This window comes from Stegodyphus dumicola, chromosome 2 (assembly GCF_044657685.1).
Source record: "Stegodyphus dumicola isolate Sdum_Otavi_A_Nest chromosome 2, ASM4465768v1".
NCBI classification, from domain to species: Eukaryota; Metazoa; Arthropoda; class Arachnida; order Araneae; family Eresidae; genus Stegodyphus; species Stegodyphus dumicola.
In genome coordinates, this window is record NC_140769.1 from 277,888,585 (window position 1) to 277,915,853 (window position 27,269).

Below are 27,269 nucleotides of genomic sequence, written 5' to 3' on the forward strand. Positions count from 1 at the left end.
AATTCATGTGATTTGATTACTGTCAAAGACGTTTCTTGTAGCGCCCTGTTCTGGACGGCGCCCGCTTGTGGCGTAAGCTCGCTTCCGCCGGCCCTGTATAAGGTTGAAGAATTGGTAAATCTAATTTCTTTTGAAACCCCAGGCAATACCATTATGCCGGAAAAATATTGAATTTATCTCTTTTACTCTTCCATCTTTGTTGAATATGCATGATAATTAATAAAACTGATAGTTCTAATGTAGAGTAATAATTTTAATTTATTAAAATTTTTTAAATCATTTAATTCTGATGGTAGTAATTTTAATAATTTTTGATGCCACAAGGAAAACACTTTTGGCCCCTTCAAAGTGGCGCTGCAAGCACTCCCACAATTGTAGTAAAAGTGTCAAACTACGAGAACGTTTATAATCTATGTTTCTTATTAGTATTTGTTGGAAGTAGCACTCCCGAGTAGTCGGAAAGTTTCGTGTCGTAATTACGTTGTTAGGGCAGTGTTAATTTCGTTAACATTTTAATTGAGTTATTTATGTAGTCATTTCTCTTAAAAACTCTTTCATAATATCTTAATGTATAGATTTTTCTTTTATTTTGCAAATATTTAGGGACAAAGTTCATCATTTTGTGTAACTGCGACATTTAATAAAAGTTGGATACGGTGTTGTATGTCTCTACATTCGCATATTTAGGATTGTTTCGAAATGGTAAAATATTTATGAAATTAATATATTATGCAAATCCACGAAATCGTCCGCTGCGTTTGAAAGAGTAGTAAATTATAAGTGAAAGTTTGTTAATTAATGTGTGTAATTTATTAGCGAAAAGTAATATATAATTAGCAGTGTGTATTAGCGAAATGAAGTATGTATAAAAATGACAAATTAATGTAATTTTTGATTTCACGTGCCCTCATTCGTAAATCGTGTATAGGTGTTCAATGTATAAGTAATCTTTTGTCAAGAAACTTTCAGATTGCTATATTGACCCGTATTTCCAATTATTTCGAATTGTTTGATATCCACTAAAGTCTTTGATTGTTTGTTGATCCAATTGCAGTTTAAATTTGGTTGTGTTTTAAAACAGTGTAAACTGCATCTTATTGCCGTATTAGTACTTTTTTACTCTCCATATAATTCTGTGCTGTGAAGAAGTTCGCTTTGCTCTGAGGCTTTTGTAGAAGGGCTATTTGAAATAAGTAATTAGACATTATCATGTTGTTTATAATCGTCTATTATTTCGGTAGGTATTAGCTGTAAATTATCGAGCTCTGCCCAAAATTTTAAACAGTTATTGTTTGTTTATTCAGAACCCTTGAACCTGAAGAATATATTAGAATAGTTCTGTACCTACTGTGGCAATTTGATTATTTTGTTCTAAGTTTTTTGTAACAATTAATATTTTTAGGAACAAAATAGATTCTGTGAATCAAGTTAAATAATAATTTAAAAGCTTCATATTCTTACAAGAATTTAGTTAGTATGTTTCATTGACCTATGTGAATTCTGTGTTACGTATTTAAAAAGTATGATAATTTAATTTAATTGCAGGCTGGAGCTGAAAAATTCTGTAAACTTAGGTTAACTCCAGGTACAAATTCATTAGTACCTTATAGTCAACTTTTAGATTTGCGGTCTGCACAGACACTGAATGAAAGAGCTTCTGCAGAGGTATGTTATCTTTATTAATTTTTTTCACCCATTTATTGTATTTTACTTTTTAGAAAAGTTTTATTAAGAGGTACATTAATTAGCAGATGGACCATATTTTAACAAAATTTTGAGATAAAAGAAGTTGAATTTGTTCTATTTTTAATACGATTCAAAATTTTGTCAGTATTTTTGAAAAAATTGTAAATGACCATGTATTAATTAAGATTTAAAAAGATACTTTGAAACAGTAGGTAAAAATGTGAGGGTGATTTTTTAAATGTCAAATGATTTTCTATGGAAAGAAAGCAGTTTTCATAAAAAAAATTCATAATGAATCTTTAGAATAAATTTGTAAAAACTTTGGTAAACGTATATTATAGGGTACCCCTTGGCGGTTTTTGGTGGTACATGGATGCCAAGTTTGTGCAATTCTTTGACTTATTTTGATTTTTGGCGCAAAAATTGCCGCTACGCAAGCCAAAATAGCAAGCCAGAGAATTGCACAAACTCGGTATCCATGTACACATCAATCTATTTTCATTTAAAAAGAAATCTTCGAATTGCACAAAAATGGCATTGTGCACTCCCTCTATCCATGTACACATTGACCTATTTCCACTTAAAAAAACATCAGAGAATTGCACAAACTACGTTTTACGCACACCCTTGAGTTTGTACATGTACACATTGATATATATTTTCACTTAAAAAGTCAAAGGAGCACCCAATTCTACAGTAGAGGCAAACAAAAAATACATAATCTCAATAAACTATATTTTAAACCAAACAATAAAATAACACACGAAAGGAAAAAGCTGAGTTAATCTTTGGATTATGGTAACTTGGCGATTTTTTGTCGAAAATTTGGCGACCAACCCTGCTACAGCAACCTGCTAGTTTTTGTTTGGACGTCATTTTGTTTTCACGAAGTAAAGGAATTTTTGGTTGATCTTTACATTATGGTAACTTGGCGTTTTTTTGGCGACCAACTCTCCTACAGCAACCCTCTATTTTTTTTTCCTGCCGCCATTTTGTCTTCACGAAGTAAAGACATGTTTCTTTTTTTTTTATCTACTGAACACTTCTTCCAATAATCTACTAGCCGAATTACACTTATGCTAGAAATTTTATCTAAGAAAACTGCTTAATCGTGACAAATATTCACTGCAAAATTGGGAAAAAGTGCACAATACCATACTCCTTACGCGTTTTTCAAAATAACACATACACATAAACCATGTACACGCCGACTTATTTTTACTTAAAAAACATCCCAGAATTGCACAAAAATGGCATTGCGCACACTCTTCACTATATCCTTGTACACTACTTTTTTCTCATAAATTAGAAAAATTTCACGAAAATACATGGCAATTTTCTCAATCTTTAAACCTGGTAAAAAGAACATATATGAAATTACCTGATCGCGAAAAAGTATTTACCCTTTACAAATATGAACATTTCCACATATAAAATAAATAAAATATCCAAAAACTTTTACCTCTAAATCATCTATTACATTATACACGTCACCAACGAATTCATACCGCAAGCATTACAAATACTTAGTATCAAATATTTAAATTATTTCCATGCACGTTTATTTCAACTTAAACGTATACCAAATTCCTACAAGCATAAAATTCACAAAATAACTATCATTTCTTTAAAATATCACTAAACCATGTACACGTCGACTTATTTTTACTTAAAAAAACATCCCAGAATTGCACAAAAATGGCGTTGCGCACACTCTTCACTATATCCATGTACACTGCTTTTTTCTCATAAATTAAAAAAATTTCACGAAAATACATGACAATTTTCTCAATCTTTAAACCCGGTAAAAAGAACATATATGAAATTATATGATCGCGAAAAAGTATTTACCCTTTACAAATATCACCATTTCCACATATAAAATAAATAGAATATCCAAAAACTTTTACCTCTAAATCATCTATTACATTATACACGTCACCAACGAATTCATACCGCAAGCATTACAAATACTTAGTATCAAATATTTAAATTATTTCCATGCACGTTTATTTCAACTTAAACGTATACCAAATTCCTACAAGCATAAAATTCACAAAATAACTATCATTTAATTAAAATATCACTAAACCATGTACACGCCGACTTATTTTTACTTAAAAAACATCCCAAAATTGCACAAAAATGGCATTGCGCACACCCTTCAGTATATCCATGTACACTGCTTTTTTCTCATAAATTAGAAAAATTTCACGAAAATACATGACAATTTTCTCAATCTTTAAAGCCAGTAAAAAGAACATATATGAAATTACCTGATCGCGAAAAAGTAATGAACATTTCCACATATAAAATAAATAAAATATCCAAAAACTTTTACCTCTAAATCATCTATTACATTATACACGTCACCAACGAATTCATACCGCAACCATTACAAATACTTATTGTCAGATATTTAAATTATTTCCATGCACATTTACTTCAACTAAAACGTATACCAAATTCCTACAAACATAAAATTCACAAAATAACTATCATTTAATTAAAATATAATTAAATTCAAAAACACTACTTAAAATATAAATGAGCACATACATTAAATTAATACATAAATACCCATTTCAAATTCACTTTAGTTACGCCCCATGGGATGCAAAAATTCACGAACACTGTTTCACACAACACAGAATAAAGCCAAATACAAAATTTCCAGATTTTTTCCCGATTTCCCCCCTTTTCCGATTAAAGAACCGTAATTCGTCCATTAATATCACATGACATATCCTATGATCTCTCATTTCCCTCACACAAAATAATGCGTAATCGGAACTGAGTACTGCTGAGATTATTACCAAAGTGCCAGGTAGTAACCTTTATCGCCTCCAAAATGTCGCCAAACTACCAGTTACCATATTGTAAAGATCAACCGAATTTTTTTTTTTTTTGCTCAACATTTTTTTCCACCAATCTGCTAGCCGAATTACGCTTATGCTAGAACTTTTAGGGAACAAAAGTGCTTAATCATGACTAAGATTAGGTACAAAATTGGGAAAAAGTGCAGAATTGCCCACTGCTTGCCGCGTTTTTAAGAATTGCACATACACGGTATCATCCGTGTACACGTCAACCTATTTTCACTTTAAAAAAAATCCGGTTAATCTTTGGATTATGGTAACTTGGCGACCAACTCTGCTACAGCAACCCTCTATTTCTTTTTTCGCCGCCATTTTCTCTTCACGAAGTAAAGACATGTTTTTTTTTTTTTTTTTTTCTTTTTATTTACTCAACACTTTTTCCAACAATCTGCTAGCCGAATTACACTTATGCTAGAAATTTTATGGAACAAAACTGCTTAATCATGACAAATATTAACTGCAAAATTGGGAAAAAGTGCAGAATCGCAAACTCCTTGCCGCGTTTTTCAGAATCACACATACACAGTAACCATGTACACGTCGACTTATTTTTACTTAAAAAAAAAATCCCAGAATTGCACAAAAATGGCATTGCTCACACTCTTGACTTTATCCATCTACACTGCTATTTTCTCATAAATTACAAAAATTTGCACGAAAATGTAGGAAAGTTTTGTGAATCTTTAAATTCGGTAAAAAGGACATATATGAAATTACCCGATCGTGAAAAAGTATATACCCTTTCCAAGAATGAATATTTGCACGTATAAAATAAATAAAATATTCAAAAACTTTTACCTCTAAATTATCTATTACCAACGAATTTATAACAAAATATTAAAAATGGTTACAAATACTTAGTGTCAAATATTTAAATTATTTCCATGCACGTTTACTTCCACTGAAACATATACCAAATTGCTACAAACATATAATTCACAAAATAACTATCATTTAATTAAAATATAATTAAACCATGTACAGGTTGACTTATTTTTACTTAAAAAAACATCCCAGAATTGCACAAAAATGGCATTGCACACACTCTTCACTATATCCATGTACACTGCTTTTTTCTCATAAATTAGAAAAATTTCACGAAAACGCATGAAAATTTTGTGAATCTTTAAATTAGGTAAAAAGGATATATATGAAATTACCTGATCACGAAAAAGTATATACCCTTTCCAAGGATGAACATTTGCACATATAAAATAAATAAAATATCCAAAAACTTTTCCCTCTAAATTATCTATTATAAACCTCACCTGCCAATTAATAACGCAAACATTAAAAATCGTTCCAAATACTTAGTGTCAAATACTTAAATTCTTTCCATGCACATTTACTTCTACTCAAACGTATTCCAAAATACTACAAACATATAACTCTCAAAATCATGATCATTAAATTAAAATATAATTAAATTAAAAAACACTACTTAAAATATAAATAAGCACATACATTAAATTAATAAAAATTAGCTTACAATCCTAATTACTTTAAACTAAATCATTGCTAATAACAATTTTCCAATAATACCATATTAATTTATTTACTCCTTACATTTAGAACAATGCATAAAAATGATATCCTCAAATAATTAAAAATACTAACTTACCTAATCTTCTACAGAATCTTGAGTGCATGACGGATCACAAAATGTCCATTTTCACCAGATTTCTTGCACCGGCATTCAAACTTATCTGTAATATCCTTCCTTTCACACAATCTCATTTCATTCCCACATGTTGGACATTCATACTTATCGCAAGTAAGCAATTCTTTTCAATTACACATAAACGTAATAAAAATTTCAGATTTACTTTATATAGGGCCATGGGATCCAAATATTAAACAACACTGTTTCACACAACACAGAATAAAGCTAAATACAAAATTTCCAGATTTCCTCCCTTTTCTGATTAAAGAACTGTAATTCGTCCATTAATGTCACATGACCTATCTCATGATCTCTCATTTCCCTCACACAAAATAATGCGGAATCAGAACTGAGTACTTCTCACATTATTCCCAAAGTCCTAGGTAGTAACCTTTATCGCCTCCAAAATGTCGCCAAACTACCTGTTACCATATTCCAAAGATTAGCCAAAAATCCTAGAATTGCACAAAAATGGCATTGCGCACACTCTTGAGTTTATCCATGTACACTGCTAAAGTCCTAGCTAGTAACCTTTATCGCCTTACCAAAATGTCGCCAAACTACCTGTTACTATATTCCAAGGATTAGCCAAGTTTCTTTACAGCAAATATTATGGCGGCGCATTCCTTTTCTGTGGAAGAGTACTTTTTTTCAGTTTCTGTATGGATGTTCATTGTCTCGTTCATCTTTTTGAGCTAAAATGACACCCATTCCAGAGTCTGAAACATCAATTTGCAAAATAAACTCTTATTGAAATCAGGTGAGTGTGACAGAGGCTTTTGTGGCAGTTTTGCTTCTTGAACTCGCTCTTGTCTGTTTAGTTTCTTTAAAAACTTCTCCTTGACTTGCATCTCAACTCCAGAACTTGGTAATTCATCTAGAGCTTTTAACTGAGAATCGTTTAATTTTGTCAGTTCTTTCTTGTCAAATAGTTTTTGCTCTTTGCGAGATGAACCTTTGTTCTTATCTGCTACTTGCACTCTCATTGACTGTGGCAACTTTTAGTATCCTTTATCATGTTTGTGCCTCTTTGCTAAGTTTTCTGACATGTGCAAAATTCTGAACGTATTTTTTTCTTAGCTTTAGAAGCATTTTCATGAGTTCTTTTATCTGAAGTTCTTTGATCTGCTGTAAACAAACTGTCAAACACATCTTTTCTTTTTGGAGAAGAAGTAACTGGGAAACCTGTATGGGAATACTCACATACACTATCTACAGAAAATGAATCAGCAGGTAAATATGGTGAGTCAACTTCCATATCAATAACTTCAGTTTTCTCATCAGGAGGTGAACGCTTAAATTGTTTGTCTGATTTCTGTGAAGCATTGACAGAGGCTTGACTCTTAGGAGAGTAAGTATTGACCAAATTACCCTGAGTTTTAGCATTATTATTTGTTTGGTTCTGCATCAAAGTTGTGTAGTTCTCCATTTGATCCCTATATTTTTCAGGAATAACAATTCCCTTTCGTTTCCATTTTTATCTAATTTCTTTTTCATCAAGAGCCCGTTCTCCTTTACTTTGAAATCGTTTCTGAAATTTTCACTTTTAGCTTCGCTAAGCAATGAGGCTAGATCTCAGCTTTGATGCTGAGATTCAATTAATTCCTTTGAATTAACATTAATTATTTTCTGAATTTCTTTGTCTTCCTCATCAGCTTGCGGTAATCATCAGTCTCTCCGCTTCGATCTTCTTCTTGAGATCTTTTTACTTGAGATTGTGTCAAAACCACATGTATTTTTTTTAAATTTAAGAATGATTTATCTTTGAACAAATGGGCAGTTTTCTTACCCAATACATATCTGCCGGGATCATTTGTAACAACAGCTGCCTTTGTCTTTATATGATCAAGTTCACAATTAATTTCAACTTCCGCTAATGGTAGACACACTAAATGGTCATTTAAAAGATATTGTACCCAGACATGTTCTCCAGTCAGTTTTGCATTATCTATGTATTTTCGAAAAATAACATCAACAGTGGCTCCTGTGTCTCGAAGAATAGGCATTTCATACCCATTAACTAAACCGTTAATTGTATAATTCTGTAACAAATCATCATTCGAAGATACACAATTTACCTTTTCATTTGCTTTTAAGCGAGAAAACTGACGCTTAAAATGTTCGTATGACCCACGCTCGAAACAACGTGGTCGATATCTTTCGTCACATAAATTTTCTTGGTTTATGTTTTCGAACTGATTCCTTTGTTGATGAACTTTCTTGTAATTTGAATTGTATTTTGCTCTATTTTTTCACAAAATTATCGGAACGAGGTTTAAATGATCCTTTGTTAAATCTCTCACTTTGACTGGGAGAAAATTTTGGTTTATTGTTTTTCTCACATCTTCAAAATTTTCAGTTTTCTTAACCATCTCAGTAGGTGAAATTATGGTTGTCCATTCATCCATAAAATGTTCTTTGAAATCAGGAGAAGTACGCTTTTTAATTTGATCAACCAGCATGAGATCTTTTAGCTGTTCAAAAGTTTTAATGTTTAATCCGTCAAGCCATCCTTCTAAATAATTCTTTAATTCATAGTAGAAATCATACCAAGTACTTTCAGTAGATTTTTGGTGTTTATTAAATAGCTATTTGGTGTTTATTAATTAGCTATTTGCTCCATTTAGCTATTAATAGCTAAATGGCGTGTTTATTAATAGGAAATTATTCCACACTCTATTTAAATGGTTGTAACAGCACAGTTTTTACATATTCATACTTTTTCGTGTCCTCTTCTGGTTCTCTAGCAATAAGCTGAATAATATCGGGAGGCAGCAATGAAATAAGTTGAGTCACTTGATTTTCAGCAGGTATATTCATTATTTTAGCTTGATGCTCAAATAACACCAAAAATAAACTTATTTTATCTTCTTTAGGTTTGAAACGAGGCATGAATTGTGAATTCTGATTTTTAAAGGATGCTCAGGTAACTGTAGTTTCTACCGGCTGTGCTGTTGCAGCCATTGCTTCCAACTGAAGTTTCTATAAATCAAAGGCTCTAATTCGCTCTTCTCTTTCACGCTCTTCTTTTCTTTCTCCTCTTTCGCGTTCTTCTCTTCTTTCTTCTCTTTCCCGTTCTTTTTCTCTTTCATCTCTTTCACGTTCTTTTTCTCTTTCTCTTTCTTTTCTTTTCTTTCTCTTTTGCGTTCTTTTTCTATTTCTTCTCTTTTGCATTCTTTTTCCTCTTTCTTCTCTAATTGCAGCCAGTAGTTCTCGAGTAAACTCCTCATCATAACCGGGACTTTCAGTAATCAGTTTATGCAATTGAGCAATCTCAAATTCAGGTTTCACGGTTAAACCTAACTCTTCTGCTAGTACTTTTAAATCCTGTTTTTTACTTCTAGCTAAGAATGATATGTTAGCACAAGTTACCTTTATTAGGCTTCCTTCTGAAATTGAATCTAAAAGATCGTACTTGTATTAAAAATGTATAAATTCTGGCGAGACTCAAATACAAAATTCACACTAACCAATTGGAAAGAATTATTTAAACAACTTTGTCAGGTTGGCACAAAATAATATAATACTACGTCGGATTGACATTTTAACTCACTATTCACAAGCCTCGTTAGCTATAACTATATAGACACCTTTGACAGTTAGGCAATATAATGGAATTTTACACACGTCAGTTTGACGATTTTACTATCTCCACGCCTGGTTGGCGATAACAAAAACAATTTTTGCAATATACTATCTGTAATACGTCGGGATGACGTTACTATCTACTACACGCCTGGATTGCGAGAACTAAAAAAAAAATCCTTTGCCAATTCTGCAGTATAATCAAATTACACTATGTGAGTTTGACGTTACTACTTATTTTCCACGTGCCTGCTTGGCAACAAATTCAAAAACTCAGCTAGCAGTTCTTTTTTTTATAAATGCCGGGATGGATTACACATATCAATTATCAACATAAAAATTCAATACAAATAACAGTAAAGGCTAAATAATAATTTAAAATAATTTTTTACCACAAATATCAGTTATAAATTACTTCTACTATTTTTAGTATTAGTTAGTTATTTTAGACAGAAACTTTTACTATTTAAATAAAATTCTGAAATGAAATATTAAAATTCAATAAATACTTTTTTATGAAAACCAAAAGTTAATCTTATCTTCGGAGATCAGCAGTATCCTGTTTTTGACAATTTTTTGCTCGTACGCAAGTTATAGAAGCGCAGAAGAAACCTTGGAATGATGTGCTTCAAATCTGGCTTTAAAACGGCAGACTTCTTACATCCATTTCTCCTTGAAATAAACAAACTTGGCAATTGGTATTAGCAAACTTGTTCTAAAAACTTCAGCAAATTTCTGGGATTAGGAGAACAGCACCATCGAAATTGATATTTGCACTCCTAATTCCCAGTATTTCGGTTGAATCTCCAATTAATTAAGACTGTAATGTATTTTGCAGTAATTGACAAAACAGGTAATCTTCTTATTAGAACATAAATTTTATTTCTAGTTCACGGAGATAGATAATTTGAAGAAATTCTTTAGTGGCAAAACTTTCATACTACTCCTAACTGGTAAAAACTTCAGAATTCTAATTTTAAAGCAATTTCTCACGCTGCTGAGCAACGGTAACATAATGCAAATATGGCATTGCCACTTCAACAATAAATATAGTTATTTATTAAATAACAAGATATTTCAATGTCATAATAGAGTTTCCATAAAATTCAACTACTCAGGTTACCATAAATGATACAACAACTTGGCGATAAATGATACAACAACTTGGCGATAAACGAAACAACAATTTGGCGATAAATGAAACAACAACTTTGCGATGATACAATGGGTACCTTAAAGTTAACTCTAACCAAAACTTTTTGTTAAAGCTGTGTAGGTTAGTCTTTACTCTTCGGTTCCTCTTGGTGAATCGTTGATTTTGTGATCGGCGCCACGAAGGATCAGCACCGATCCTTTATGACGGCAACATCGGCACCAATTTCAAGATGGTGCCGACCCTTCCACCCCCTACAGAAAATCAAAACAAGAAATGAAACACTTACACAAACTTGGTGTCCATGTACACATTGGCCTGTTTTAACTTTAAAAAAAATCAGAGAATTGCACAAACTAGGCATTGCTCACTAATTTAACTTAATCCATGTACACATCGACCTATTTTAACTTTAAAAAAAAATCAGAGAATAGTACAAACTAGGCATTGTGCACTAACTTCACTTTCTCCATGTGCACATCGATCTATTTTCACTTATACATAATCAGAAAGCTAAAACAAAGTTAAAACTATCATGTTAAGCAGAAAAATTTTGCTGCTCTGTTAACACACAGACACGAACAAAGAACCAAAAATACATATTTCCTAACATAAAATCATTAAACAACAAATCTTTCAAAAAAAATTAACACATAGACACCAATAAATAAATAAAACGTCAATTTTTTAATATACATTTTCTTCATGTGCATATGTTAATGCCGCCCACCACCATCTCGTCCACCTAAGCAATTCAATTAAATATCTGGTCTTTTCGGCTCATCCGCTGTTAATAGTGGATAAATACGTGTAATATCATCCAAAAAAGCCATAAATCCGTTCCTTCTATTTTCTGTACTCCTTCCAGAATAATATACTCATTTATAACACTAAGCAAACTTTCAGGCATCACCTTCATAAAACATTACACACATGCAATCAAACACAGAACTTCAAAATCTCTGGTCAATAAGAAAGGGTTACTATTACAAAAAATAGCCAAAATTGCAACTTATCACAACACATTTGGCAATATTCGCAATTTTCCCCCAAGACTAGTTTTACCAATATTATCAACATTAGGGTTAGCAAAAAACTTACTTCATGAGCAGGCTTCCAGATGTCATGAACAATCAATACCACTTGGCGATTTTTTTCTGACCGGAACCAAACAGAACCGTACTGTAAATTTCAACCGCTGTGTCTTTCTTTGACGAGCATCCGACATTTCCTCAGTTCTTGCATTAGACAGAAATTAAAATTTCAGATCAGTAGTAGATGTTATGTTCTTAGATGTATCTTTGTTTATAGGTTAGAAATCCTTGTTTCCTTCAAAATATGCTCTTTGGGATCCATATTTCTCTCAGTGGTCATCCAATATTGGAAACATCTCTAAAAGACTTCTTTGGGGATGGACTGTACCAGTCACTCATATTACTGCAGTTTTAGCAGCTTAAATACCAGCCCTTAATTTTTTCATCTAGTGAATATGAGTCCAAGCTAAAGTTTTTGGTACTCTTTCGTTAGAGCAGTGTCAGTTAAAAATGCGCCACTTTTTTTGGCTGCCAATTCTCGCCAAGTATTAAACTATAAAATAATAATAGAGTTCAAAAGACTATAAAAGTTAATGCTGTAAAAAGTATTTTTTAAAAAAATTTCTCAATTCTTAAAGTAAATTTTTCTTTTTAATTTTGTAACTTAGAATATTCTACACATAAATAAAAAATATCAAAATAAAATACAATCTAAAGTGACCACACATCCCGCTTTTTGGAGGACTGTCCCGCGTCCCGCCGGTTTTTAAAAATGTCCTGCTTTTTAGAAAACATCTGCTTTTCTTATTTTAAATATACTGTAAAAATATATTACCTATTATTTATTAATTATTATAGTAAATAAAAATAAATAAAAATGCATAAATAAAAAAACACTTAAAATGGATGCAGAGTAAACTAAATTAGGCGATGTAACGAGTTAATTTTACTCGGTGGTGTTCTATCATTTTCGTTACTTCTCGTCAAGGAATATGTATTGTTAATGGAGGAACAGCTAGCATTAGCTGAAGGGCTATTTGCTTTCCACACCATAAACCATAATCAAAGTTTCAGGTCAATTGATTGTATGTCGCAAATGGTCAAAACATTTTATGACAAAAAATTTGCATGTGCAAGGACAAAAGTTGAAGCAATTATTTGTAATGTTTTTCACTATATTCGTTTTTACAATTGCAGAAAGAATTAAATAAATGCACATTTATATCTGTATATTATGATGGTTCCAAGCACAAAGATTTAAAATTATTTCCCACAATTGTTAGAATAATAGTCATTGGTCGTGATGTGTTGGAAGTGAGTGTAATAGCTAAGACTTCGATGGCTAAAAGCTATGGTAATATGATGAGAAATGGAGCGCTTAATTACAATTAGCAGGCCTGCTCGTGCATTTCCTCTTGGTGCATGTCTGCCTTCAGTAGGTCGATCCCATCGATATGTGACATTGTTGCAGGCTCTGAATGAATTTTGTGGACCAAGCATATGTTCCTGTATGAGTACAATGTCAGGACAGAATTCTTGTAAGAACTTCTTAAGCTCGTAGGCTTTAGGGAGCAATCCATTTGCATTCCATGTAACTAGTGTTAATGATTGACAGTAATTACTCTGATACATTATTTGCAATTTCATTCATGATTTCAAAAAATAAGAAAACTTTGTCCATTGGGTCAGTAAGTTTACTTAACTTAGGCATGTATTTTTTAAACATACTGCTCATAACTGTGATATTTTGCATGCCAAAAATATTATTTAGGTTAGAAATATGCTTAATAAAAGTTACAAATTCAGAAGCTTGACGTTTGTCAGAAACACTAGTCGTAATAATTTTTCTATTATTATTATTTCTGCCATTATTACTATTCATCTGGGTATTAACCTGATTCTTAGGATAATTATTAACATCATTTATTAGATCTCTTACACTAGTATTTTGTGCAGCAGAGGACGATGCAGAGGCCTTTTTTATTGGTTGAAAGTTAGTATGGTCTTGCTGTCTTTTTGTCATTTGGGCATAAGTTAGTCTGCTTCTGATGGAATTGCCTTTTCTGGACACTGCAGGTTTATTTTTCGGAAATTTAATACAATCACGATAAGAAGCTGTATGAGGTCCATTACAGTTGCTGCAGGTAGGCATTTCTATATGTCCTTTAGTCGGGCAGTCCATTGTTTTACGTGGCTGAGAACATTTTACACAGCATGGGGTAAAAAAACAGTTCTTGGAGGAATGGTGCCACCGCTGATAGTTGTAGCATTGTGGCACCTGGTTTTTCGACTTTTACAGAAAACAATAATAAAACCTGAAACTGATATATTTTTTCTGCATTCTCATTTTTAACAACTTCAACCATAAACAGAGGCATGGGTGCTCTGGTTTTGCACTTTGTTAGTTTGTAGAGTCATTTTTTTTGGAGGCCAGAGAGATGAAAAATTAGCAGTCGCCTTCGCCGGGAATCGAACTACGGACCTCTGGTATACCGACCCAGTGTGCTACTGTTACACCACAAAGGCATGCTAGGGAAGTTGGAGAAATACCTTATATACTCCCCTTTTTAAAGGGTGACTAGCATTTTAGGGGACCTAGTCGCCAAATCCTGGGTGCGGAGAATCATCATCCACAACCCTTTTAGCTTGCGCGCCACTTGTAGAGTCATTAGGATTTTTTGAGAGGCCGGAGAGATGAAAAATTAGCAATCTCCTTCGCCTGGAATCGAACCAAGGACCTCTGGAATACCGACCCAGCATGCTACCTTTACACCACGAAGGCACGCTAGGGAAGTGGAAGAAATACTTTATAAGTTGAGTGATTTTTGCAATGGAAAATCCTTTTTCAGTAAGAGCATTAACAATATTTTGCTTGTTGGTGGTAGTTCCGAGTCCTCGTATCACGACCTTAATAGGCCTTTCATATTTAGCATTGATCACATAGTGCTCAATTTTTTTGCTTTGAAATAAGGCACTCAAAGTACAATCCCAGTTAACTCTTCGAGGGGCAGGAAAAGGCAGTTAACTTTTTCAGCAAAATTCTTGTTTTATTTACTATATCAGTTGTTACAATGAAATTGTTTGTGACAATTACACATATTTTGTCCAAGATGCATGGGAAGAAAATGACCACTTCTGGTGGTTAGTGCCTACAGAACACATCCCTACTAATTAGTCTCTATGGTACTCATGGAAACAGTTTTCTTTTTCAAGCAGAGTGCAACTTTGCATGTGCTGCATTCCCACTCTGTTCTTACAGGGTTTTTCTTAATCCTGCAGAGTGCACGTCATTGTGATGTTGTCTTCGTCTAATTTTCTTGAAGACGAATTGCTGCATCAGCTACTGGCTTATGTTTCTTGATTGCTGTCTAGTGAGCTGCAAGATAACTTCAGAAACAGTCAGTCTTGAAAACCACTCGCATGAGTGAGTAAGGCATTCAATAGAAAAGGTGGTTACTAGAGGTAACCACCGCCCTTCAAAGACTTAAATTTCAAAATAAAAAGGAAGGTAATTTTCAGTCAAAATACAAAATTAATGTAGGTAATTAAAAGGTACAGGATCATTAAATAATCAATTTTGATTGAGAAATGAATAAAAGTATATAAAGCAAACATCAGGATTAATTAGAAACTTGGCTTTTTGCTGCTGAAATGAAAATTTGCGCCAAATTTTAAATGTAAATAAATATAAAATTGTATGATTTTTATGAAATTTGATATAACTCTTTCGTTATCTGCACTCCCATTGAAAAGTCACAAACTCATTGCCAACTTTGGAGAGTACTTATTGGCATCCGAGTTTTTTGCAAAGGCAGTGACATTTTTCAGGCACAAAAGACAATGGTTGTTTTCAAGAGGGCAATTGTGAGAATTCCGTGCAATAGCAGTCTAAAATTAAAAAGAAACTAATATTGGTAATAAACCACTTACTTTTTTTGAGAAATTCATGCAAAAAACGATAGAGAATTGCGCTGCGCAAACTCGGCTTTGTGCACTGGTCAAAACAAACATACTTGGAATGTCATAAATACCTTTTGGCAACATTGTGAGTTTCCACATAAGTAATTCGCTGACATGGTGCTTTGCCTATCGAATACTGTTTTTTCACTGCTTTTCAGTAAGGGTACAGATAATCAGAAAGTACAATTTGATATGTGGTATAATTGGCTTTAATTGATCTTTGGAAAGAATAACCATGTGATTCTGGAGAAGTCTAGTTGTCAGAAAACATAGGTTAGTACAGTTCTGTATGCAGATCAAATGTGTGTCCTATATCAAATTTCTTTTGAGATGTGTACATGTTTCACATAATATAAATGACTGTAGTTTGTTATATGGCTAACTATAGTATAAAACTGTCATTTTCTTTCTCTTTCTTTGGTTTAGTATGTGTACCTTAAATAATAGTGTAATTGAAATTAAGTTTTATGTAATTTAAAAAAATTTTTCATGTTTAATCTTGTAACTTCAAGCGTTCTGAAATTTTCTATTTTTTTAGGCGACGGCTGAATTTTTGAGAGAACTACCTTCGTATAATGAGAATAATTTTTCTCGTTTCCAGCCAGATACATCATGTAGAAATTCTGTAAGTGTTTTTTTTTTTTTTTTTCTTTTAAATTTTAGATTATTAAGTTGAAATTAGTTTTAAAGTTATGTGCAGCATTGAATGCTAATGATGTTGATATTGCCTTGCATTGAATGATAATAATATTTTTGATTGAAATTTCTGTGCTGGAAAAACATGAAAAAATATTATCAAAAATAATCAAGTCTCTTGAGAAGTTGATATTAGAGGAGAAGTACAAATTCTTAGTGCTGTGAAAGAATTATTTTAATGCTGTTATTTTAGTGCTTTCTTTGCTTTAAGATGTGTTCCTAGATGAATTTATATCATTGCTTAAGATTTTATTTATTATTGTGAAACTCTAAAAAGCAGTTTGTGTTTGGAGAGATGTGAAAGGTTTTTTTTTAATTTTTATGGTATTGCTGCAAGACTATATAATGGTTAAGGGAGCCGACTGCAATACCAAAGAGCCCGGGTTCGAATGTCGGAGAAACCGTGGTTGTAACTGTCCCTTTTTTAATAGGAGGTAAATGTGGTCCACCTAATAGGTGCCTGCATAATAAAGTGACCACCACTTCTGGCCTTAGTAGTGGCCAAGCCGAAGTTGGCTGAGGGCCTGCCATTGGTTTAAAAAAAAATTCGTGATATGCAGGAGAAAACTAAAAATTCCTTGCAGTCATTCCATTTAGCTGTTGGGAACTATCTCTGAGGTCCAGTGGTGTAACTAGAAATCTTGGGCCCCTATGCAAACATATTTTTTTGGAGTCCCCCTAATTTACAGTATTCAAAAAAAAAAAAAAAAAAAAAAAAAAAAAAAAAAAAACTGAATGCTTTTAGATTTTACGTTATGCCCAAAGGAGCGTTTTTTAACATTTTATGTGTCACCCTTATTTATTAAATATCATGTTCTTTGCACTTAACCCATAAAATTAAATTCAACAGCGATATCGCAAAATATTTAAGATACACCGCCCCATGCGTTGGAGATAATTTTCTTTTTCCTCCTGTTCAGTGCTGCCATTGCTTGCTTTGAAATCATCAAGTTTCTTAATGAAAATTCATTGAAGTTTTACAAAATATGAAATAGATAATAAAACATAAGTGTAACACTGAATTCAGCTGCTTTATCTGCTTGTAAGGGCCTCCTATCTGCGTCTATACATGGCAGGTAGTAGACTCTTTTGCATGCCCTTATTTACGCCACTGACACTGCCACTATTCATTTTTCTTGTTCATGCAGTATTACGAATATCATCATAATTAGATTTGGCAGAAATTGATAATCCGAATTAAATGGAAATTTGATGAGACACTTTAGCTGCACCCACTGATACTGATTAGCCACTGATTAGTAGTATAATGTCAATACATTTAAAGATCAGATTTTAAAACAACTATTTTTCTTAATGTTTCATTCTGGATGGGCAAAAATCAAGAGCAATGGTAATGCAACAGTTAATGCTACAAATGAATTAGTTGTTACCAAAATATTCCAAATTACTAAGGCATGAACACATGAATGAATAGCAAATGTATGTTCGCTCACCTTTTAAGATTTTGAGTGCTTGATTTATCGGGTTTTTACTTCATTGATTATGTCAGTTTGAAGTTTTTTACCTGTTAGGAAAGACATTTTTGAAAGTTTTGATTTGTTTGAAGAAGATTAAATATGCTTATATATTAAAAAATATGAAACCATATACGAAATTATAATACTTTCCAGTATAATAGTATTTATTATAATCTTATCCTCGGTATAGTAGAAGCACCAAAACATCTTGCTTTGAAAACAAATATAACTCTTTTTCAACTAACTATCAAAATGCTGTTGGTTGTGTTTGAAAGAAGAAACTAGGACTAGTCGCGTTATCGCTTAGCAATATTCATAAATACAAAAATAATCACAGAATTTAAAACGATGTACGAGTAGCGATGAATTCAGTTTCAACGACGGAATTTTTCATTTGGTTGCATGGCATGCAACGCTGACCTTATGAGCACAAAAACGCCGAACAATATGAGATGCAACACCAACCTAAAAGGGATTAAACTACAAGATGTGGCATGTTTGAAAAGGCAGTATTGTCTATTTGTCTATTTATCATCTTTATATTGAGGTGTTTGGAGTAAATACATTGGAAACGGTAAACAAAAATTTATTATGTAAAGTAATATTTTCAGTTTCTTTTGATGACTGGTTTACAGTTGCATTTTTTAAGTTTATGTAGATGAAATTTGAAATTCAAATACAAAAATTTTATTGCAGATAAAAAAGTCTTCTGTATATATAGCTACTAAAGATCATCCATCGGAGCAAAGTAAGTTCATTATTTGAAATCTAACTTATATTTTAAGTTTAAAAAAAAAGTCTTGCATTTAGCTTTATGTAAATGATTTGTACAGCTCAAATGCAATATGCGATTACGTGTTTTTCTCGTTTTACATCAAAAATATTCTTGAAAGATTTTTTTTAAAACCTGAATTAAATTTTATTGATCTTGCACAGTCAGTATTCAAGTTGTAATTTCAGCATATAGATCATATCATTAAATAGAACACTAAAAGTTTATTATAAAAGGAAAATTTAAATAAAATAAATGAAGAAATTTCTCTTTTACAGTAATAACAACGGAGAAAACAACCATTCTTCTGAGATATCTCCAACAGCAGTATGAAAAAAAGGTATTTCTTATCAATAATGTGATTTTTGAGCTAAATCTTCATTAAGGATTTCTGCTGTTTTTGATATATGTTCACTCTCATGATGAGTGTTGAACATCATATTTCTCAGCAAAATTTTAAATATGCTGCTCTGATTTATTATAAGTTTAAATGGATAGGAATTACAACAGTTTGTTTAAGAATGTATAACATTTTTCACATTAAGTTATATGAAGAAATTTCTGTCTTCTACAATTAAAATCTTTAAGGTGAAATTAGTAAAAAGAAATTATTCTTTTATAATTTCTCAGTCTGATAAAGTTGCTTATGAATAATTTCAGTTTGGTATTTTTAACAATAAAATTATATTTTCATATATATTCACTTGTGAATTAAGCTGTATTTTTAATTATTTTCTGTAATTTCTCTGATTTGGAAAATTGGCTCGTATAAATGTTTGATTGCACATTTTTACCATTTATGTGCATCAGTAGTAAAAATGTTGCAAATAAAAATGCTACAGGTAACTTAGAAAGCTGTATAAAAGCTTAGCAGAAATTAAAAAAATTATGGAATCAGGATGACATCATACAAAGCACTTCTTTTAGAGTACAGCAGCAGTAAAAAAACCATTAATTATCACAGAAATATATCTATTTTGCATCTAAGATCACAAAAACACAGTTTAATCACTATGATGGAAGCATCTAGTTTAAATTCCTTAATGACTTGAGCTTGGCTTGAATAGCTAGACTTGAGCTTTCCTTGTTTCTTTTAAATTTGTGACTTTTTTCTTTAATAGAAATTTAGTCCTAGTTGATAAATATATTAATTATTTAATGACTCTTGTAATTAATTTCCATTTCTTTGTTGTAATTAATTTCCAATGTCTGGTTGCTACAGAAAAGTCTTGAAAGAGCACGAAAAATTCATTTTCATTATATTTATATTAAAAAAATTTGAATATAAATGTAAGTAATTCTAAGTACTAATTGCATGTACACATCTTTAAAAAATAAGCCAGAAATGCATTTGGGAATTTCGAACAAAATACTCCGAGCCACTGTAAACACTCCGTGGTTTGTTCAAAATTCCCAAATTCGTGAAGAATTAAATATAAAATACATTCATGATGAAATCCTTATCACAGCACATAATTTCTTTTAAAGAATGCAAAATTGAGCCATTGAAGAAATTGTAAACTATGATCTAACAGGTGAAAACACTGTTAAAAGACCTAGAACGATTCATCACAACTCACGCTGATGGTAGTAAATCCGTACATATGTATATAGAATTTGTTTGTTGTTATACTTTTATTTCTCTTGACAAAGCAGGAAATGAACTTTGAGTTTACTGGTAAAGCAGGTTAAGGACTTTATTTATCAGCTATTATTTACTTCTTTTATTTAATCATCATTATCATTCAACATTTGCTATTAGCCAAATCATACCACATGACCTTACTTACGTTCATTTCCCTTTCATTAGCCTGCATGTGACTTCAATCCCAAAAATGAATTTTCAAGATTATTTCTCATTTACGCAAATTATGAAAAGGAAATTTCAACATTAATTGAATTTATTTAAATGACTGAAGTACCTGCAGTTAAATTTCTACAAAATTTTACCTTAAGATTAATGTAACACCAGTTTTGAAAGAAACTTTCCCATTAGCTGGTTCACATTATGTGACCAAGAAATCGCAAGTTTTAACATTTTGCATATCTAAAGACTGTGGAATAATGTGTATATATATGAATTAGGGACTGATTTTCAAGACTTTAAGACTGCAGTGCTCAATTCACTTGCTTTGTGAATTTACGAACTTAGCTTTGGAACTCTTGAACTTTGCCAAGATAACAGTGCCGCCTCCGGGTGTAAGAGGCGATTGCACCATAATTAAAAAACTTACATGATTAGTCTTAGAGCAGTAAACTAAATTGACTAGTAAAAACTCGCAATAGTTGATGCTAGTAGCAAAGTGATGATCCGTATTATTTTCACATGTCTCGCTGCTACATTTTGCATTAAAATATTATGTGATAATATTTTAACATCATAGTGTTTTCCCCTCTCTCTCTCTCTCTCTCTTTTTTTTTTTTTTTTTTTGCTTTATTGTAATTTAGTCTCGCTATTTTGTTTTCAATGTTCATCTTTACAGTGGATACTATCAAACTTCTATATATTTTGAAGTCGAAGTAATACTTTATTGTAGAACAGAACCTTGACGATTGATCATTTCCCTATCTATGTTGTTTGCCATTTTGGGCCCGAAATGAAATCCTGTATAAATCATATTATTTAACTCCCATCCTTCATTCCTAAAACAATTATTTTATGGCATTAATCACTCATAAATCTCATTCCTGACTTGATTGTTTTGAAAAAAAAAAAAAAAAAAGAAATGAAATAAAATACATATTTGTTATTTGGTAGTATAATAGTTAGCAGCACTTGTGATGCTGAGCTTCATGTCTTTGTAATTAGCGTCATTTCTGAATTTTGTTTGGTTAGAGAATTTCTGTATATTTTCATTGGTTTATTCCTGTTAGTTTTCAAAGTTCTTAAGTGACTTGGCAATTTGTCTTTGTAAGGAATGTAAGACAAGATTGAAGATGAAAATAAACAAGAGTAACTGAGCTGGAAACATTTTAAGTTTTGAAAAGTGATATTTTCAGCCCTGGCAAAATTTGACCGTGAAGCAAAGAGCAGTGCTTGACCTTTTGTTAAAAAAAATTAAATAAAATTATAAAAATACTTAGAAAGAAAGAAGTATTATTCATTTACAATATGCTATTTAAATATAATGTGTAACAGTTTGCTGGCTGAATAGTGTTATTTATTTTCTCAATCCCATTAAAACAATGATAGATTGAAGTTCAACTATATATAATCTTAAAATATAGTTCTGCCTTTCTAGGTTTCTTTTTTCCCTGTACTTTAATCCCCTGATTTAAGTAAATTCACAATAATGGAAGGGCCTAAAAGTCATAATATTCAAACTGAAACCTACCAATAAGAAGTAAAAATTTTTATTAAAAATTTAATAAAAAGTTTTATAAAAAAATTTTATGGGATTCCATTGAATCCTCTCTTCCTTTGGAAAATCACTGCATTGCTGTTAATCCAGAATTAGCTGACTAACCATTCTAAATCATTTAACATTACCATTGCACAAGAAAAATCTGAATTCCTCCTTAACGCAGTTGATTCCCAAATATTATGAAATAGTACAAAAACAAATCTTTATGTATTAATTTAATGTCCAATAAAGGAAAAGAATAATAATTAGACATATTTTACTGAAATAAGCATAACTAAAACGTATTTATAAAATAAATATATAAACTAATAGAGAAATGAGAGCACATTATGCTAATGAAGAAACAAAACATCAAAATTCAAAGAGAATGCCAATGATTGCCAGTTTGGTGATATTGCCGAAACAAATTGTATAATTATATTTTATAATTCTGGATTCAAAGAAATTCAGTGATTTTCGTACGGAAGAGGGATTCAATTGAATCTGATCTACCTCCTCTTGACAATATTGAATCAGATTTTAATTGCATTCTTCTGCCTATATATATATATATTGTTATTTTTGTATTTCCTTTCTCTGTACTGGTTTGATAAATATTGGTTGAGTTGTACATATTTATGGGGAAATTTGGATTTTATTGTTAAATTTTTTTTTAAATGTCTTTGTAAACTTAGTTCTAAATTTCTTTCTTTTTGCCTATAATTGATTCATTTTCAGAAGCTTTTGTGCAGAAATGGTATTGAGATAATTTGTTTTAAAATTAAAAAAAAAAAAAAAAAAAAAAAAAAGTGATACTTTTTGTGTATATATATATATCACAAACCTTTATGTTAAAAACATAATTAGTTATGGTATTTTCACTCAATACTCAGCTGAAAATTGATCAGATGTTACATAAAGACCCCCCCCCCAAAGTGAAATTCAATACCAATAAATTTCAAAATATCCTATAAATATACAAAATAAGAATTAAAGAAGTATGAAATTAAAACCTAAAAATTGTAAATACCTAAAAAAATATACTGAGAACAGGAAAACATTTGAAGAGGAATTCAATTAAATCCGATGTGATATTGTCAAGAGGGGGTTACATTAGACTCGATCACAATCACACTTGAAAACTTTTTGCATTTCTGTATTCAGAATTAGCTAATGAAGTGTTCTAAAGCTTTTTAATTATAACAGTTCATCTGAAAACTCTGAAAAACCTCCTAAATTTCTTACTTTTTGTTTACATATATATAATTTATTTACTAATGGAATATTGAATGTATTATCTTCTTGGAAAATAAAGTAGTTAGAACTTTATTGTAATAAATTTACTCATTAATGTATTTGAAATTGTATAATTAAAATATTTTAAAAACTAAAAGTGCAAATGGCAAACTAAGTAATTGTCTCTATAGACCAGAAATTTGTTGACTTTTCAAGGGGAACAAACAAATTTCCGATCAGTTAACAATAATTAATAGATGCGAAAGTGTTTCATCTTTGTGATGATTGATTTTAAAAGTTTCTTTAGTTTGCTGTCATCCGTGGTGTTAATCCAATGATGGGACTTCTTTCTTCTCACACACCATATATATAAAAGAAGTATTAATTAGATTACGAAATATTTACATAAGATTAATATTAATTAAAGTCAATTGGAGAGTACACACCTGCATATTATCGTGTAGTCCTATTAAGATATACGGTGAGTGCATGCCTGCGATAATCGTGTAGTCACCTCCGACGTTGTCCAACCCTAACTAACTCTTCCCTGCGGCAATCAATCGCCAGATGGAGTTGTACAAACTTTTCCCCTCGAATACCAGGGGGAGGGAGGTACCAGACAGTACAGTCTTTTTCTCAAGTAAGAATCAAGACTAAAACCTTTTGTAGGCATTTTAACAATTGCAGCACTTTTGGTATGGGTGCAGCTAAATTTGTTTTTGCTATGCCAGGATCTGAAAATTGCATTGACAAGCTGTAATTGGTAGATTATGTTCAATTTAAAAGTGAATGAAAAAAAGCATTTGTCTTTTATAGCATCTGTTTCATTATCATTTGTGAAGAAATTTATTTCTTTAGGTTTTGTTGAACTAATTTCTTTATGCTGTTGAAATAACATGTGGGATTTACAGTTATCCTTTCTGCCGTGAGCAACTGAGAAGTCTCTGTTGCATAATGTGCACAGAAATTTTCAATGCTAGTGCATGGAAGTTCTGTAGAATATGAATTTTTAAATTTCTAGGGTGATAATTTTAGCATCTTAGTTTGAGGTGGCTTAGTTTACCCCCCCCCCCAAACAAAAGTTGAAATTTGTTCAATGTAATTTTAAAGATAAGTAAAGATTGTAAATTTAATTCAAAAGATAGTAAAAGATTGTCTGGAATATCAAATGAACTGATAATTTGCCAGACTGTGTAAATGATGAACAAAGTTTCTTATGCTTCAAAGAATGACAGAACTTGTCGACACTAAACTAAGTTTTAGAAATCATAAAGAGGGGGAAAGTACTATAGGAAAAATGTACTGTATGTATGGACACAAATTTACTTTTAATTTTATATGCTTTAAGTTTATTTTACTTCAATCCTGCATCTGTAGTGCAGGACGGGTTTAAAAAATTTGTTTTCAATTTTTGCCTCTTTAAGTTTCTTTATATATATATATATACGAGGCATATTCGGAAACTAAGTACCGTTTTGGGGGGGGGGGAAAAATAATTTTTTCGAATCCAATTTTATTTTTACACGAAAATACATGTCTTAAGCTATTTTTCAACATAGTTTCCGCCAATGATCAAACACTTGTCATAGCAACCAATTTTTGTATACCATCGTCAAAGAAACTTCCCGCCAGTTTTGATAACCACGACTCCACAGCATTTTTTGTGTCATCGTCAGATCCAAAGCGCTTGCCACCAAGCTCGCGCTTCATGTGCAGGAACTAGTGATAGTCGGATGGCGCCAAGTCCGGGCTGTATGGCGGGTGATTGAGTGACACCAGCAGTATGGGGCCGAGCATTGTCATGGAGCAACACAATTCCTTTACTGAGCATTCCTCTTCGTTTGTTTTGAATGGCATACCTTAGTTTTGTTAAAGTCTCACAATATCGTGCCGCATTAATGATTTCACCTCTGGGAAGAAATTCAGTAAGCAAAACGCCTTTCCTATCCCAGAAGACAGTGCACATGATTTTTTTGTGATGACATTGTCACTTTGAACTTTTGTTTTTTCGGAGAATGAGTGTGTCTCCACTCCATCGATTGTTGTTTCGATTCTGATGGGAAATGACACACCCAAGTTTCATCACCTGTCACAATTTGGTTTAAAAAGTTTTCTCCTTCATCACTGTACCGCGTGAGAAATGTCAGGGCACTACCAAGTCGCTTTGTTTTGTGAACATCAGTGAGCATTTTTGGAACCCATCGGGAACACAGTTTGCGATTATTCAAGCGATCAGACACAATTGCGAACAAAACAGTACGTGAAATTTGTGGAAACGCCTCTGAAAGAATTGTCATTGTGAAGCGTCTGTTCTCATGAATTGCTTCATCAACTTTCCTTACCAAATCATCGGTGACAACAGAAGGCCAACCACTCCGAGCCTCGGCGTGGACATTTGTTCGACCTGCATTAAACATTCTTACCCACTTTCTCACCATTCCATCACTTATCGCGTATTCACCGTAAACTTCTGTCACTTGACGATAAATTTCGGGCGGTTTAACATTCCTCGCGTTCAAAAATTTAATCACGGCACGAATCTCACAGTCAGCGGGAGAACTAATTGTCGTAAAACAGTTTGAATGTGCACAGCAAACTGAAAACACAACATAGAGCAACCAAAATGGCGACAAGTCAGTGAACAAGAAAGACTAGTGCGCATGTGCGGAATGCCTACCACAGTGCTGCAACGGCTCTAGAATGAAACAGTACTTAGTTTCCGAATACGCTACGTATATATATATTTAAAATGCAATTATTCAAAGTATTTTCTCAATTTATTGGTATTAAATTTCACTTGAGTCTTTGTAAAGTGGGTTCTAAATTTCTTACTTTTTGTCTCTGTCAATATATATATATATATAATTAATAGTAAAACATATATATATTTATACACATACACATAATTAGTAATAAAAACCCTCTGCCTGTATGCAGTTTATTTGGGGTATACAAGAATGTTTTTGTGTGTTTGGAAATTCCGGTACAATGTATAAATTTTATCTATTTATTTATATTTACAGATGATTGAAATAATGCATGGATTACGTAAATACAAATTATATTTTCTTGTGCTGTTTGCTGATATAATCTTTTCTTTTTTACAAAATTTCAGAAGAATTTTTTGAAACGACAAAATGACTATCCAGGGACAAGTGGGGATTTTGATCCAGTACCTCAAAAAAAATCTCGATTGCAAATAGAAGACTAATAGTGAACCCTGCAATTTGCCAAATCTGAAAATCATGAATTTTCCACTTTCATTCTTTTTGTTTTGTTTGTGTATGTGCCTATCAAATTGATATGCACAATCTGCTTTGTTCCTCGTTTGTATATTAAATACTCTATATTTTGTATTAATTAGAGATGTAACTACTACCTATTGCTAAGTGTACCTTAAAATTATTATAAATGTACCGTATCTTTACACTTTGGTTTCCATTTTGATTTTCTTTTTATTTCATTTGTATGGTGCTGATATTTTTACTAGCCAATTTTTGTATATATTCTGTTTTGATGTTTCTTTGGTTGAGCTCATACAGCTAATATTAAAACAAAGTTCTTTATTTCTTACATTTCCAAAGATTTCCATGTAACCATCTGCATGCAGTGTGCTATATTAATGTGTTTAAGCACAAATACTATGCAAATTCATAAGTAAAAATGTGACTGTGGTATTATGCAATAGCAGCAATATGTAAAATCCTTGTTGCTCCCTTTTATATATGTTGGTTTGTAGCATTTGATGGAAAAGATGTGTTGAATAAAAATGAGTCATTCTTC

The 27,269-nt window shown here is 31.8% G+C and overlaps 1 protein-coding gene across 1 annotated transcript; it reads left to right on the plus strand.

Annotated features, from left to right (window-relative positions):
* The first annotated feature begins 420 nt into the window (after positions 1-420).
* LOC118205106 (DET1- and DDB1-associated protein 1) lies at positions 421-27,269 on the plus strand. Its single transcript, XM_085812204.1, has 6 exons — positions 421-702; positions 1,546-1,665; positions 16,499-16,585; positions 18,831-18,882; positions 19,185-19,246; positions 26,602-27,269. Exons 1-6 carry the CDS (start codon positions 700-702, stop codon positions 26,695-26,697), a joined length of 420 nt encoding a protein of 139 aa, XP_085668330.1. The 5' UTR covers positions 421-699; the 3' UTR covers positions 26,698-27,269.